The sequence below is a fragment of the Mesoplodon bidens genome, assembly GCF_964165515.1.
Source record: "Mesoplodon bidens genome assembly, chromosome: 7".
Taxonomy (NCBI): domain Eukaryota; kingdom Metazoa; phylum Chordata; class Mammalia; order Artiodactyla; family Ziphiidae; genus Mesoplodon; species Mesoplodon bidens.
Genome location: NC_138164.1, coordinates 102,589,440 through 102,606,436, shown reverse-complemented (window position 1 = coordinate 102,606,436; position 16,997 = coordinate 102,589,440). Strand labels below are relative to the sequence as shown.

The following is a 16,997-nucleotide window of genomic DNA, read 5'->3' as shown; positions in this document are numbered from 1 at the left end:
ACTAAGCCCATGCACCACAACTACTGAGCCTGCACTCTAGAGCCCGCGAGCCACAACTACTGAGCCCACGTACCATAGCTACTGAAGCCCGTGTGCCTAGAGCCCGTGCTCTGCAACAAGAGAAGCCATGGCAATGAGAAGCCTGCGCACCGCAACAAAGAGTAGCTCCCACTCGCCGCAGCTAGAGGAAGACCCAATGCAACCAAACAAACATTAAAAAAAAAAAGAAAAGAAAAAGGAGAGGAATTTGTAAGTGGTAATTATCTGTTATATTACTATTCCTTGGAGAAAAATTAAGGCTCTGAAGTTCCAAGAGACCTATGCTATTAGATATCCCCTATGAATGATGTCAGCTGGGCCTGTGCCTTCCTTCCAGAAATCTAGCCCTGACATGCGTGCACAGTCCTTCGAAGTAGAGTCTAGTGCCTTACTAATAGCACCCGAGTAAAGAAAGGACTTGGCCAAGATCACTGTGCCATCCAAGGACAGGAACACCAGCCAGGCCTTCTATTGTCTGGAGATTGAGTAGAAACCGAAGAGCACAGGGAAACAAGTATTTTTTTAATGGTCTAATTTTCAGCACAGTCAACTGTGTATTGTCAAGAAGACAATGGCCTTTTGAGCTTTGTGCTGCCAGAGCTTCATTTACAAAGGCCCAAATCAGAGCTGTTTGTCACGGAGTAGTAATGGCAGCCTGACTGTCTGGTTAGGACTCAGACAGCAGTCTGTAGGTGTATTTTACATTCCTTTAAGTTACAGCCTCTCTCTGAGGCAATTAATCCCAGGCATTTAGCAAGAGTAGCTGCTGTGTTTCTCCCTTGTTCCATAGATGCATTTTCTTGTATTTGGCACTTGTCTTGGATGCTTGTTTGAGGGGTGTTTTTTCCTTACAAAATCTTTTATGAGAAAGTCTTATTTTTTTCCCCCTCTCCTTCCCAAATAGCCTTCTGAGAGTTAATCAGAGATGCACAGAGTTCAGCAACTGGGGAGGCCATTAATAACTCAGCCAGCTTCTATCCTGCTGGCTTAAAGGCAGCTTCTGGCTGATGAAATTGATGAGGATTTCTCTGGTGTTTCCCTGAAAAGTATTCTGGTGAGAAAGAGTCCTCCAGTGATAGAGGAGTGGTACCAGCATGCTTGCATACTCTGGCCTTCACTGTTTTTGTTTTTGTTTTTTTTTAAGTACCCCCCTTGAAAAGGGCATGGGCTATGTTATGTTAGGCCCAGTATTTAGCACCCTCCATTATTCCTAAGGTAAACTGTCTCTCTGGGTCTGCCTTTCTCCCACTGTTCATCTGGCAAACATCTTCTACTCTTTAGTCTCTGCCTAAATTTGCCTTCTTCATCTCGTGGAGGCTTGCTCCATGTTGGTCTTGTATCAGCACTGAAGTGAGTGTCGGAGTCTGTGTAGTTTTCTCAATTGAACATTATTTTAAGTACTTTTAATTTCTTTGCCCTTTTCTTGAAACTCTTTTTTTTTTCCTTTTCTTGAAACTCTTAACCACTCTTCCTCTCCCCTCACTTCTACCCCGACCCCGCCCTTGCAGATATCCTTTGCATTGAAGTTTGTTTCCCCATCTCAGCTCCTTATTTTGAATTTTCCCTTCTTTCTAGACTATAGAAACTAGAGTCATTAGTTGCTCTGTTCACCTCTAATTTATTTAGAGCCATGCTTTTAGTCAGGGATTTTTGTGTGTCAGCATTAAAACCTGGGGCTTTTGCCCTCTACTTGCTTAACTTGTCCTGTGGTTGGACATTCTGGCCTTTGCCACCTTACCCATTCATGTTTTAAGTTTTTCCTGGTCAGGAAATGTTTGAGCTGTTCTAGGCTATTTTCTCCTAGATGCCTGTGTTTTTTTCTCCCATAGGCAGCATCTCATTTGCGTGTTCACCACATTTCACATTTTACTAATTGTTCTGTGTACAATTCTGTCATTTCTCCTTCTTTGCTAGTGTGCTCAACACTTTCAATTGGAAGTCTTCTCTACATTTTATTGAGATGCTGTTTAACTCCTACTTCCCCATCATTAGTCAAGATGTTAAGCTGAGGAGCAGCAGATACATCTCCACTCACTTAATATTATTGCCTCTTTTGCGGTGCCTAATGTAACCATCAGTCTGAGACTGCTTGTATCTGAGCCAGCTGATTTTCATATATATATATATATATATATATATATATATATATATATATATATATATATATATATATATAATCTTCCGGTAATCTCTAAATAACATAAAGCCATTATCTATGACCATGTTTTGCCCTTCCTCCTCCCTTTTTTTTTTTTTTTACACGGAAGGAGAAATTGAATCAGAAAGAAGTTAATTGTTTTTAGATTTTAATAACAATTAAAAGAGGCTTGTGAAATATGTCATAGGAGCCAAATTTTCTCCCAGCCCTGGCATTTGTCCATTTTTCTAAGTTATCTTCATATGTCCTTTCACCCAGCTCTGTGTCATGTTTTTTTGTTTGTTTGTTTGTTTTTTGCGGTATGCAGGCCTTTCACTGCTGCGACCTCTCCCGTTGCGGAGCACAGGCTCCGGACGCGCAGGCTCAGTGGCCATGGCTCATGGGCCCAGCCGCTCCGCGGCATGTGGGATCTTCTCAGACCGGGGCACAAACCCGTGTCCCCTGCATCAGCAGGCGGACTCTCAACCACTGCGCCACCAGGGAAGCCCTGTGTCACGTTTGATTCTGGCAACTGCTGATCAGTACTGTCTCCTGTACACCCCTCTCCTTGCCTGATCTTCAGCTCTGCTAATGCCAGATAGAATACTGTTTATTGTCCAGAGAGAGAGGGCTCTTTGGCCCTTGTTCAGTAAATTGTCAGCTCCACAACGTGGTTCTGGGAAGGCCAGCTCTTTCTTAGCTGTAGAATAAAGTAATTGGATTTGTCCCATGATGCTTCTTTCTATAACTTAATTTTCAACCTTTTTGAGGCTTAGGACCCTTCCCCCCCACCTTAGGATCGTTCTTAACTTCAGTATGTGTTCTAACTTCTCTCATGATAATTAGTTGTACTTTTAGTGCCCATCCGTAAGTAAAATATACTGTTATGAAAAGCTGTCATGAATTCACTTGTACTTTTAACCGAGTTGGTACTTTGATCACAACTTGAATCTACATATACTTGAAAAATAATAATCTACTTAATTTGGGAGCTGTCTTATTTGTTTGATATTCGGCTACTCCTTATAATAATTTGTGGGCTCCCCAGAGCTGCAGTCTGCTGGTCAGGAACTTCTGATCTTGTTGTTCTTTATAATCCCCTTTTCACTTTCCATATGGTCTTATCTCTCTTTCCTTGCCTCTCCCTTCATCTGTAGAGTTTCAAGTCAAAGGAATATGATGCATTAAAGAAAACAGTAATATGCTTTCTCTTCTGGGAAAATAAAAACCAAGTACTGACTTATAATGGATCAGCTTCCAATATCCCTGATATTGATTTGTCTCTAAATGCTCAGCATCCAGTTCCACCAAGATATAAAAACCTTCCTGGGCTTTCATTTCTGGTTTGTAGGGGTCCCAGTAGTACACTTGAAAGCCAAAGTGTTGTCTTAACTTTGGTTACAGTGCCAGTTTGAAGATTATCTCATTAAGTTGAAGATAATCCAAAGGAAGAATTTCAAAAATACCCCAAATCAAGCTCTCAAGAGGTTCATTTCTTTTGTGGAGTTGGTTAAGCAGCTAATTAACTGCTCTATCCAGCCAGTGCCCTTTGGCTTATTGTTCCTTTGATGCATTGGAAGCTAAGCCACGTGAAGTTTCTGTCTTCTCTTGTAGGAAGCAGTGAAGTGTAGTGGAAAGAGCAAGGGCTTCAGAGTCAGATGGATCTTCCTTGAATCTTGTCTCAACCACTTACTAGTTGTGTGACCTTGGGCATTTGCCTCTCTGGTCCTTAGTTTCCTTATCTGTGAAACAGATCTAATGAGACTTATTGGGAAGCTTGAAAGATTAAATGGAGTAACATATTAATAACCTTTGTATTAGGACTTAGTAGATATTTAATAAATGGTGTTTATTACCATTACTTTAACAGACCATAAAGAAAACAGTAGACTTTTTTCTTTTTAATCAAATGACCGAGCTTAGGATTGCATTGTCTAATAATCTTCATCATTGTTAATTTTTCAGTCTCTAAAAGAGAGGACTGCCTAGTCTTTTTCTTGTGTTGTTTTTCTTTCACATATCCATGATTTTTCCACACCAAGGACCTAAACAGTTTTAAAGATAACCATATGTTGAATGAACTTGATGGGAGAATTCTTCTTCCTTCAAGATCCCCCGAAGCCATAGTTTCTCTATCTTTCAATCTAGAAAAAGACATTTATATACACATCCATTCTAAATTCTTTTAGAATATCTAAACTTGGCTTCAATTTCAGATGCTGCAGAGTTCAGAGACCACATTATTTCAAGAAAAATCTTCCTTCTTACTGAACTGTTAGTAAATGCTCATAAATATTTTAATTGAGGTACTCCAGAAACGTAGTATATTAATGTGCCACCCAAATTAGTAAGCAACCAGATGACTCATTTCTCTGGGACCTTCACCTAAGTGTAGGAATTTAGTTTGCGGGATGTTTGTCTTTTGGGCTGGTGTCTGTTTCTGCTTTAGTGACTCTCTTAGGTGTAGTCTTTTTGTTTTCTCCAGGGACAATGGTGACAGATCCAGGCACCGAGCTCCACGAAATGCCCGGATGTCTGCACCTTCACTTGGACGCTTTGTCCCAAGGTAAGAACTGGATAGTCAACTTTTATGAGAGACTTTTCTGAGGGAGGCTTTATGAGAGCCTGGGATTTTTAAACCTACTTTCTGGTGTGGATTGTCCATATCTGGAATTATTTTCTAGTGAGCCTACAGTCCAGCCCTGCCACCTAAAGACTTGACAGGAAATGATTAACCACAATGAAAAGACATAGAAAAATGGCATTGGGAGCATCCTGTTCAGGAATAGAAGCCCCAGGGAACTTTAGAAGAAAGATTGGAAGAAGATACAAATGTGTGAAAGGAATTTTACTCTGCTCTAGGTTTCTGTGGATTCCTAGGCTTAGTGGATCCCTTATCTTTGATTGTTGAGGGTTGGTAGATAGTATATCTCCTTTGTTTTAAGGCAGTCTGTAGTAGGCTTTTAACGTGCGATTCCTTCATATAGGCGTTTTTTTAAATTAATTTTTATTGGAGTGTAGTTGCTTTACAATGTTGTATTAGTTTCTGCTGTACAGCAAAATGAATCAGCTATGCACGTACATATATCCCCTCTTTTTTGGATTTCCTTCCCATCTTATAGGCGTTTCTTGCTGCCTGAGTACTTGCCTTATGCTGGGATTTTTCATGAACGTGGACAGCCTGGCTTGGCTACTCACTCTTCTGTTAACAGGGTCCTGGCAGGTAAGGAGTTGTTTCTTTGGATTTTGAAAATTTAAAGGGGGAGGGAGCCGTGTAAAGCTTTCCCCTCCTTTACCTATGTTGATGTGATGGCATCTTGGCATCTGGCTGAAAACTCTTTTTTAAGGTCTTGTACTTGGTTCCTGACTTCAGGGCAGGAAACTGCAGATTGAGGAAAGCTGCTTCTTTTGCCCATTCCCACTTCCTTCGGACATCTCTTTTTAAATTAATTAATTAATTAATTAATCGATCTGTTTTTGGCTACGTTGGGTCTTTGTTGCTGCACACAGGCTTTTCTCCAGTTGCAGCGAGTGGGGGCTACTCTTCGTTGCGGTGTGTGGGCTTCTCATTGCAGTGGCTTCTCTTTGTTGCGGAGCACGGGCTCTAGGCACGTGGGCTTCAGTAGTTGTGGCACGTGGGCTCAGTAGTTGTGGTGTGTGGGCTTAGTTGCTCCGTGGCATGTGGGATCTTCCCGGGCCAGGGGTCGAACCCGTGTCCCCTGCATTGGCAGGCGGATTCTTATCCACTTCGCCACCAGGGAGGTCCCCAGGCATCTTTTTAAAAATTTATTTAAACCATTTGTTTCTTAGTCAGCAAATAGACTTTTTAAATTGAATGATAAAGGTGCCTTGCTCATATTTTATTGTTGAGGTACCCATGAGCCAGATCCTGTGATTTAATTAGGACTGAAAGCACACCTCTCCAACCCTTTGCTGCTGCCAGCACATGGAGTTTCCAGGCCCTGTGGAACCTTCAGAGGAAGGAGGAGGAGAGGGACCCGTGAAGCTGGCTTAGAAATTTCCACAGAATAGAAAATGGACTGGAGAAGCCCAGCTGAGGCAGTTTTATGGTGGCTGAATAACTTAGTGACCAATGTTTTGGGGCTAATATGCGTGATGTGACTGGGCCAAGACCCAGTGTGTGCTGCTGCTTCTGGGCAGTCTCTAGAGAAGGAAACAAAGCAGAACCTATTTTTTTTCTGACAAAGGTTTTTCTCTTTTCCCCCCTCCCCCCCACCTCCACTGCCATCTTGTAAATGTATGTATGTGAAGGCATTAAAAACTATAAAAATCAAGCCACATTTTGGTGTATTTTTTTTAAATAAATTATTTAATTTTTTTGGCTGCGCTGGGTCTTCATTGCTGTGCGCAGGCTTTCTCTAGTTACAGCGAGCAGGGGCTACTCTTCATTGCGGTGCGCGGGCTTCAGTAGTTGTGGCATGTGGGCTCAGTAGTTGTGGCTTATGGGCCCTAGAGCGCAGGCTCAGTAGTTGTGGCGCACGGGCTTAGTTGCTCCACAGCATGTGGGATCATCAGGGATTGAACCTGTGTCCCCTGCATTGGCAGGCGGATTCTTAACCACTGTGCCACCGGGGAAGTCTCTTGGTGTATCTTTAATAAGCATCTTTATTTAAAAAATTCAAATGACATTACGTTTTGGAAAACCTGGGCCACGTGTTGGTTAAAGGTAGAAAGGGATCGGTGTGAGGCAATAGCATTGTCGGGCTGGGGTAATATGATTTCTGACCAAGCTGTGTGGCAGCTGGTAGGCCATGGGACCTGGCTTCCTTTAAGGAGCAGTATCCTTGACCCAGTGTCAAGGCCTAGAAACCCCAGAAACCTCGATGGTTTCTCTCTACTGGACACCAGGGCTTCATAGGCCCAGACTTGGTGGGGGAGTAGACTGCACCGTGGTGTCCTGACAACCTTGACTGAGGAGGGCCCTAGTCGGTAAACAGACCCTATGGCTCTGTGCCTCTCCTTGCTTGGCGCTTCTGTGTGGCTTGGCTCATGGCACATGGAAGCTCCTCACTGGCAGATAATCACTTGCTGCCAGAGAGCACTACAGAGTTCTTCTCCACCCTTCTTTGTTCCAGACATCTGCCTCTACCACCCAACACAGCAGCTCCCTGCTCCTCTACTGCTGGGAAGTCTCTATTTCCTTTGCATTTAGGTTTTTTGGAACAGCTGTATGTTGTTTTTCTCTCCTTTGATCTAATAACTCTTTACCTCCATTTCTTCTTCCCTACTTTATGCCCAGAGGTCTGATCCCAAATAACCCAGTTTCACTTATGGATACCTTTGAATATGGGGGTTATGTTCCAGCAGGCAGTTTACAAACATGAAATCTACTGAGAAAAGTTCTCTAACAAAAGATGTAGAGTGCCTTGAGAGGAAGGAAATCTAAGCTCATTCTTGAATTAGATAAGCGGATGGTTTCCATTCACATTTAAACTCATTTCTCCCATTTTCTCAAGATGCGTGTTGCAGAGTATCCACTGGTCTTTTCTTCTTTTTTCATTTTTTTTTTTATTGAAGTATACTTGATTCACAATGTTGTGTTAATTTCTGCTGTACAGCAAAGTGACTCAGTTATACACATATATACTTTCTTTTTTATATTATTTTTCATTATGGTTAATCCCAGGATATTGAATATAGTTCCCTGTGCTATACAGTAGGACCTTGTTGTTTATCCATTCTGTATGTAATAGTTTGCATCTACCCCATTGGTCTTTTCTTAAATGCCCTCATCACTTGTAGACATTTGGATGTCCCTCCAGATTCTGTTGACAGTTGTGTGTTACTTTTTTTCTTCTCTTAAGAAAATTCCAATGATAATAATAACAGCAACAAAAAAAAAGCTTAACATTCATTGAGCATTTGCTGTATGCTAGGGAGTGTTTTAAGTGCTCTTCCTAGTCATATTTCATTTCATTCTCACAGTAATCATATGAGATGGGTGCTATTATCTAACAGTGGTGGGAACTGAAGCCCAGAAGGCTGACTTGCCCAGAGTGATGCAGCTAGAAGTAGAGGAGCCAGAAGTGAACCAGGCAGTGGGACTTCTGTTTCCTAGTCTGCCTGCCTCCCCACGGCTATTTTTAAGGACAGAGCATCAAAATAGCATTCTTCTTCTAGGTCCTTAATCTAGAAGAGGGAAGGAGGTCTCAGGGAACTTGGCTGATCTTCAGGGGTTTTCTTATTTGTTCTAATTCCTCTATTTTAAGTGGTTTCTAGACATAGCTTTTTGTGACCCAGTAGTGCTTGCTAAGGAAAATCTTATTATATAACAGGCCTTTCCCTGAGCCTTCATGCCCTCCGGGACACAGATGTTTTGCTTTTTATTAAACTTATTTGTGATCATGTAATAGATAGAGCTGCTGTAATAATGGCTTTTGAAGTGAAGACAAGTTAGTGTTTTAGCAGTAAGCACTCCCAATTTTCCTGGAAAGGCACTTTCTCTTGTATGATTAGAATGAGGTTGTGATGGTCTCAGAACAATTAGATTCAGTAGACATTTGTTCCGCAACTGTGTGCCAGGCACTGTTGTAGGCTACCAGAGTGAATAAGACAGGAAAGATCCCTGCTCTTCTGTAGCTCAAAGTTTAGGTGGTTGGTTCTACCTCAGTCTTGCTGTTTGGTTCTTAGCTCCAAACATAAGGCAGAACCCTTTGTATGGTGAGTGGCTTTTTGTAGGGGTGAAGCATGGAAATTTGGCAGACCTGGAGGGACAAAGTATATACACACCTGCAGTTTTAGGAGGCATTATCAGTGGCAAATGAGTTTTCAGTGGACCCTAGCCAAAGCCATTCAGAATCATCAACAAAAATGGATTTGCAGAAAATTAAGATCCATTCTGCCCACTTCCTCCCACAAGAGCCTGAAAGTAGTAATATAAAACAGAAGCTGCTACAGAAAAGTGTTTTGATAGTCTGTTAATCTTCATCTCTTCCGCCTTATCTTGTTGTCTTCTCCACAATTCTGTAGGTTCCTGGTGGCCTCCAGTCACCCATCAACCCACACCAGGCCCCTTCTTCAGCAGCACAAATTCTGAACCTGTACTTAAAGAGGTATAACTACATTTAAAGCTATTGCAACTTTACCGGTATATTTTTGGGGAAACACGCAAAAGTCTGGGGCACTCCCCCTGCTGACTTTTTAGCAGACAGCTCTAGCTCTGTGTAGTAATAGCAATCTATAACAGAGAAGGAAATGAAGTTAATGACTGCCTACTATGGGCCACGTACAGTCCAAAGTGCTTTCCCATACATTATGACAACCCTATGAAGTAGATGGTGTGTTTCCATTCTGTAGGGAAGAAAGCTGAGGTTCAGAGAAGTTACATTACTTGCCCAATATAATGCAGTGAGAGGCGGACCTGGAACTTTAAACCAGGTCTGCCTGACTCATAATAACTCTGTTCTGCCTTCTGTGCCATGTTTTGCCTGAGTTCAAGTAGGGAGTGTCTGCCGAAAGGTTCTTAAGCCTATAATATTTTTCTGCATGCTTGAGACCTCATATAAGTGAAATGAGAAGCCCTGGCATTTGACGTCTTCCTGGTAATTACTGGAAGAAAAACGCTGAGGGATAGGGACCTGGGTAATGTAGGGTATTAGTTATCTGTTCTGTCTAATCTTTTTGACTTTCATCCTAATGAGCATCTGCTCCCAGCAGATGTGATCCTGATGGATTTAATTTAGTATTTTGATTAAAATCAATGGGAAGTGTCAGGATTTTTTTGCTTCTAGCTACAGGTCATTGGGGCCTGGTTGAGTGTCATGGGCTTTGTGCCCAGTCATCCTAATTTCTCTTAGGATTTCTTCTTTGAGCCATTAGTTTAGGAGTGTGTTCTTCAATTTTTACAAATTTCCTTCTGTTGTTGCTTTCTTATTTAATTTTACTGTGGTCTAAGACCATACTTTGTATGATTTCAGTTACTACAAATTTATTGAAACTTGCTTTATGGCTTAGCATATGATCTGTTCTGGAGAAGGTTACCTGTGTGCATGGCAAGATTGTATATTCTTTTGTCGCCGTGTGGAGGGTTCTGTACATGCCAGGGAGATCTACTTGGTTGATAGTGTTATTCAAGTTTTGTATACCCTTGCTGATTTTCTGTCAGGTTGTTCTACCCATCATTAAGAATGGAGTATTGAAATTTCTAATATTATTCCTGAATTGTATACTTCTCCCTTCAGTTTTGTCAGTTTTTGCCTCATATATTTTGGGACTTTGTTGTTAGGTACATATATGTTTGTGATTGTTTTGCCTCCCTGATGAATCAAGTGTTTTGTTATAAAATGTTCCTCTATCTCATGTAATATTGTCTTTTTTTTTTCAGGTATAGATGATGGTACAATATTATATAAGTTTCAGGTGTACAACATAGTGCTTCACAATTTTTAAAGATTATATTCTCTAGTAATATTGTCTTTAAGTCTAGTTTTTCTTATATCAGTATAGCTACTCCAGCTCTTTTATGAATGTAGATTGTGTAATATATCTTTTCCCATCCTTTTACTTTCAGCCTATTTATATATCAGAATATAAAGTGTGTCTCCTATAGAAAGCATATAGTTGTTTTTTATCTAGTCTGAAAATCTCTGCCGTTTGATTAGATTGTTTAGTCCATTCGCATTTAACGTTATTAATATAGTTAGATTTTTGCCTGCCATTTTGCTGTTTGTTTTCTGTATTTCTAATGTCTTTTTTAATACTGTTTCTCCTTTACTAACTTCTTTTTTTAATTAATTAATTAATTTGCTTGTTTTTATTTTTGGCTGTGTTGGGTCTTCATTGCTGTGCGCAAGCATTCTCTAGTTGTGGCGAGTGAGGGCTACTCTTTGTTGTGGTGCACGGGCTTCTCATTGCAGTGGCTTCTCTTGTTGAGGAGCACGGGCTCTAGGCGCACAGGCTTCAGTAGTTGTGGCACGTGGGCTCAGTAGTTGTGGTTTGCAGGCTCTTGAGCACAGGCTCAGTAGTTGTGGCACACGGGCTTAGTTGCTCCATGGCATGTGGGATCTTCCCAGGCCAGGGCTTGAACCTGTGTCCCTTGCATTGGCAGCAGATTCTTAACCACTGTGCCACCAGGGAAGCCCCTACTGACTTCTTTTGTATTAAGTGGATAGCTTCTAATGTGCTATTTTAATTCCTTTCTTTATTTTAAACTGTACTTTATCAGGATCTACTTCAGACTTATAGAAACTTGATTCTGGTAAGATACAGAAACTTTGTTCCATTATGGCTACATTGTCATACCCCTCCTTTGTGCTATTATTGCTATATATATTATGTCTGTATATATTACAAACCCAGCGATACAGTGTTATAATTTATTGCTTTATGTAATCTCTTATCCCAGGCATCCTTCTGTTTGTTGCCTGTTGTGAGTAAAATAGAGCTACCCCTTTTGCAAGAATTTACTTTTCTTTTTCTTGTTAACTTTATTTTTGGTTGTCTTTTGCCCCTTTCCTCTTTTGTAAAAACACTGATCCTCTTTCTTAGATATTCCCCACTTTTCTGGTATCTTAGGGAATTACTATCAGGAGGCCTGTCTAATCTAGTTTGGCCAACTAGGTGGACATCTGGGTCCTCGGCTTGCTGACATTAAAGAATTAGTCTAATTTCTCAATTTAATATCATAGTTGTTTAATACAACAGATGGTTTATATATCTGTATATCAGATCTTCATTTGAATTGGCAAATCTAGGAAAGATAAAAAAGTAGTGAATACAGTTGAAGGCCATCATGGTATACTTACATGAGTATGAACAGAAATGAATGATAATTCTGGTGTTGGACCCTTTATCTCCTTGGCTGGACCCTTCTCCATGTTCTTTACCTCTCCGGTACCCAGTTGCCAGGCTAATAAAGTAAGTGGCACATTCCAACTCAACATCAATTAAGGTATGAGATTACATCATTAATTGTTTAATAATAGCTGTTTATAAACCCCAGATAAATGGACAATTAGTGGTGGTGGTACTAGCTAGGACCTCTTTAATAATTAACCCAATTACCTTTCATTCTGCTCCAGTGATGAAAGTAAAGGCGATAAGGGGCTGGCTTGGTTGCCTGGGAAGCAGCTCCTTCCAGAGAACCCAGCTTTCACAGATGCCTTACACAGCATCCAGGGCCTTTTACTGATTTGGTTTCAACCAATCACTGGAGCATCCATGCTCTCTCTACCCCAGCCCTTTGCTGCATCTCCTTATTCCACTAGTGAGAAGTATGCTTGTCGAGAACCTAGGTCCTGGTTTTAAGCTGAATTATCTGTGCTTCTTCAGTCTTTTCTAGAGGAAAATACTGGGCCTTGTCAACGAACTTTTCTGTTCCTTTTATAATGTGTGACTAAGTTTTTCTGTGCCTCCATCTCTCTCTACCGTAGGAAGTTTCCTCTTGATCTCTCCCCACTGATGCTTTACACCTGTGCTCTTTCTGTACTGTCACTTTGAAATGTACATAGAACTTTCTAAATGCTTAGCATTTTCCAGAGCTCTTTGGGTCTTTTTTTTTTTTAATTTTTGGCTGTGTTGGGTCTTTGTTGTGGTGCGGTGGCTTCTCTTGTTGCGGAGCATGGGCTCTAGGTGTGTGCACTTCAGTAGTCGTGGCGCGTGGGCTCAGTAGTTGTGGCTCACGGGCTCTAGAGAGCAGGCTCAGTAGTTGTGACACACGGGCTTAGTTGCTCTGTGGCATGTGGGGTCTTCCCAGGCCAGGGCTCAAACCCGTGTCCCCTGCATTGGCAGGCGGATTCTTTTTAAATTTATTTATTTATTTATTTATGGCTGTGTTGGGTCTTTGTTTCTGTGCGAGGGCTTTCTCCAGTTGTGGCAAGCGGGGGCCACTCCTCATCGCGGTGCGCGGGCCTCCCACTATCGCGCCCCTTCCCGTTGGGGAGCACAGGCTCCAGACGCGCAGGCTCAGTAATTGTGGCTCACGGGCCCAGTTGCCCCGCGGCACGTGGGATCCTCCCAGACCAGGGCTCGAACCCGTGTCCCCTGCATTGGCAGGCAGACTCTCAACCACTGCGCCACCAGGGAAGCCCGGCAGGCGGATTCTTAACCACTGCACCACCAGGGAAGTCCTCTTTAGGTCTGTTAAAAGAATTGAATGGTTCTGCCCTTAATGGAGTTTACTGTCTAGCCAGGTTGTAGCCTGAGTTTCTATGTGTTTTTTGTTTTTGTTTTGGCCCTGCCACTAAAAATTTAATAATTCCCCTGAGAATTTAACTGCCAATCCTAATAGATTAGCGTGTGTGTGTGTGTGTGTGTGTGTAACACAAACCTGGGCTTGGACCAAGAACTTATGGGTTTTGGTGCAGTTTGAAGTGACTCTGAATGTGCCCCCGTTTGTCTTTTGCATGGGTCTGTGAGCCTGAGTGGAGCTTGGGAAGGACAGCTGCCACTTGCAGTGTGGATTTGGTTTGAGAGGCAGTAGAACAAAATGTTCAAGAGTTTGGGCTCCAGAGCTAGACTAAGTTCGGATATTCATGCTGCTACTTCCTAGCAGTGTAATCTTGGTTAATTTATTTTACCTTTTCTTGGGACTCAGTTTCTTCATCTGTAAAATGGGCGTAAGAATAGTATTTAGCTCGTAGAATTGTTTTGAGGATTAAATGAGCTAATATATATGAAACACTTAGAATAGGTTTTTGTTTTGTTTTGTTTTGTTTTTGCACAAAGTAAGTGTTCAATAGATTTTAGCTATTATGATTATGATTTTTATTGTAAATCTTGGGGACCAGCATGAGTTAGACCTGTGCTAGTCTCCTCAATGATTATAACCTTGCTGATCTCTCACTGTTCTGTTTTCCTCAACAATGGTTCACTTCCTGGGTACCAAGCAGGGCTTTCTCTTTGCTATGGTCAGTGAGTTGAAAAAACTGGGAGCTTGTGCTCTAAGGCACCAACAGATGGTAACCTGAAGGTCCCTGTGTTGATAGTTTGACATGCTAATGTGTCCATTGTTGCCTGTAGTCATGTCAACCAAGGGGGTTAGATTAGAGGAGTCACAGAGTTTGCATTTGAGAAACCCTTTTCTGTCTCCCATCAGAACCTGTGCTCATGAAATAAGCATCTACTCTCCAGACTAAGTGCTTGCTCCTATGTAACCTTGGCAACATGGGACTCTCAAAGTGGACCAATAACATCAGCATCATTTGAGAACTTGTTACAAATGCAAATTCTTGATCCCTACCTCAGACCCACTGAAGCAGAAATTCTGGTTGTGGGCCTAGGAATGTGTTTTTAAAGAGTCTTCTAGGTGATCCTGGTGCACTTGAAAAATTGAGAACCACTGCTCTAGATTAACTCATTAAAGCTAGGAACAGAGGCAGAGGGAAGAAATGGGAAGAGACGACTTGCCACACATTAAGGAGTGTGCCTGCAGGAATCTAAGATTTGTTGGTCCTAGTGAGCTCCTGGTGTATAACTCTTCTTGATCTGGAGCTAAGAGTAATGGGGGGGAAAATGAATGAATTTGTTATTACCTACAGAGTGCTCAGCTGGTATATAAGCCATTTTTACTTGATAAGCTTTTATTGAGCTTTTGTCGTTTATATGGTACAACGTTAGGTATATGATAGTACCCAGATGAAAAAGACATGATCTCTGCTCTCCATAAGCTTACCGTCTACTGCGTAAGCCCATCGTGCTCAGAAATAGCTATAGGACAGTGTGTTTTGTGCTAAATGCTAAGGTAGACGTATACACAGAAAACTGGCTATGAGAGCACAGAACCTGCCAGCATTTCTGCAGCAGAAAATATGAGTCTATTAAGCTTTTATGCTGGGACAACAGGTTCTTGTCAGCTCTGTTAGGAGTTTTATTCCTAGGAGAAATTGACCTATAACTTTTCTTGTAACTTCTTAACCAATTTCCTATCTCTTCCCCTTCTTGCTCCTGAAAAAGAAAGGTTAGCATCAACATACCTGGATTGAGATCCCACTGTTTACTTGTACTGTAAGTTCTCTGTACTCTGGGGCTTCCCTAGACCTAGAGTGATCTCAGAGTTTATTGAGTCCTGTGGGTTGTGTACTTCTTAGAAATACTACTCATTTTGAAGGTGCCAGCTGAAGATGCCCTCTAGGGCTATAAGTACCCACTGTAATGCCAGGACCCTTTTACTTTTTTTAGGTTATGATTGGTATACGCTTTGACATGTTTTACAACCCCTCAAAACAACAGTATAGAAATCTACAGAGGAGATGTGAGGAAAGAAAAAGCAAAATATGAGGTCAAAGCCCATTTTTTCCAGTGGAGGCAATAGCCAGTCTCCACTTTACTTAAGATTAGAGGTCTTATACATACTCTGGAAAGACTTGAAACAGTCTTCTTTGCTGTCCCGTCTACTCCGTCATTTTTTACCTAAGTGCTTGATATGAATGTTAACCCTCCACCTCCTTCTTTTTTTAAACTCTGATCTCATATTAGCTTTTCTTCCTCTTTCTCAGACCATGTCCTTGGGCAGTCTCATTTATTCCAAACTGGCTGGAAATGCCATGGGAGCTGGCAGACAGCACCTCTCACCCTCTACCAAAGTAGATCCAACCCGTGGGTGTTAATTTCTTTTCTTTAACACCTGCTGATCCACAAGGCCAGCTCTTCCCCAGGGTCCTTGTGGCACTCAGCTAGAAGCCAAGAGTAAGCACAGATATCTTGGTATAAGCCATGAGGTGGAAAGAGGCACCTGCAGGTGGGTGACCAGGGACCTTTTGAAGTGTTGAAACTCTTTGGGGGGGGTGTTTCTTTTGGCCAGGTGTTTAGTGTCACCCCAGAGCCAGAAAGTTATCCTGTAACTACATACGTCAGCCTGTAAAAACACTCTCTCATATTACAGGGCTACCATGATGAATCCCATAAGCCCAGCCCACTGCAGCTGTGTGCCATGCAGAAGGGGCCCAGCTTCATTCCTACTGCCTTGAGCTGTGGGGTTGTATACTTTGGGACTGCTTGGCAAGCAAACTCATGATTTTTACTCTTATGGCTCATGCCTGGTGAAGCACAAGCCAATAAATATTCTTCCTAGACAGAGAATTTAACTGGTCCAGGTTACAAAGGAACAGAGGGAAAACTGGACAGGAGGTAAAAGGTGGAAGTTCCCAGTGGGAACAAGAGTCTTCAGGGGGGTCGGATATACTGTAGGCATGTGAGGAAAATATATCATTCACTTTCATGAATAAATCTGTCTAAAAAGGTGAATTTTCTCCAGAATCTGCCATATTGCCAGTGGCTGCTTTTGGTAGTATTTGCTCGTTTTTCCAACAACAAGATTTCACAACAGAGGCTCTTTATTGTAATATCCCTGGACTAGTAACACAAATGAAAAGAATGACGTGGAAATATCTAGTCACTCCTGCTTATCGGAGAGTTTACCTAGGCAAATAGCTCGGAGACTGTGACAGTTCTATATCAGCATTTAAATTTTTCCAAAACACTGCCCCTTGTGCTGAATTGGCAAAAGGGTTGTGGACAGAAAGAATGCAGTAACTCAAGCTTAGATTTGACCATGAGCTGATGTTAGATCACATTTGCAAAATGTGGAGACTGTGGTGGAATACAGTGCTTCAAATGTGCTAAAAACAAAACAAAACAAAGACCCAGGAGCACTTACTGTATGCCAAGTAGTGCTCTAAGCACTTCTCACATATTACTTCACTTAATCTTCATAATATTCCAGTGATATCCTCTTATTACTCATTTTTATAAATGAGGAAACCGAGGCATAAACAGATGAAGTAATTTGCCCAAGACCACAGCTAGTGCTTGACAGAGTAGGAATCAGAACTCAAGCAGTCTAGCTTTAGATTGGGACTTTTCA

The 16,997-nt window shown here is 41.7% G+C and overlaps 1 protein-coding gene across 8 annotated transcripts in view; it reads left to right on the top strand.

Moving 5' to 3' along the window:
• Nucleotides 1–16,997, top strand: part of AMBRA1 (autophagy and beclin 1 regulator 1) — a 177,820-nt gene that overhangs the window by 73,731 nt on the left and 87,092 nt on the right. For all 8 annotated transcript variants that reach the window (XM_081239519.1, XM_081239517.1, XM_081239518.1 and 5 more), the window contains 2 exons: nucleotides 4,662–4,742; nucleotides 5,299–5,399. In XM_081239519.1, coding sequence (XP_081095645.1) covers nucleotides 4,662–4,742; nucleotides 5,299–5,399 — 182 coding nt within the window. The remainder of the gene's footprint in view (nucleotides 1–4,661; nucleotides 4,743–5,298; nucleotides 5,400–16,997) is intronic.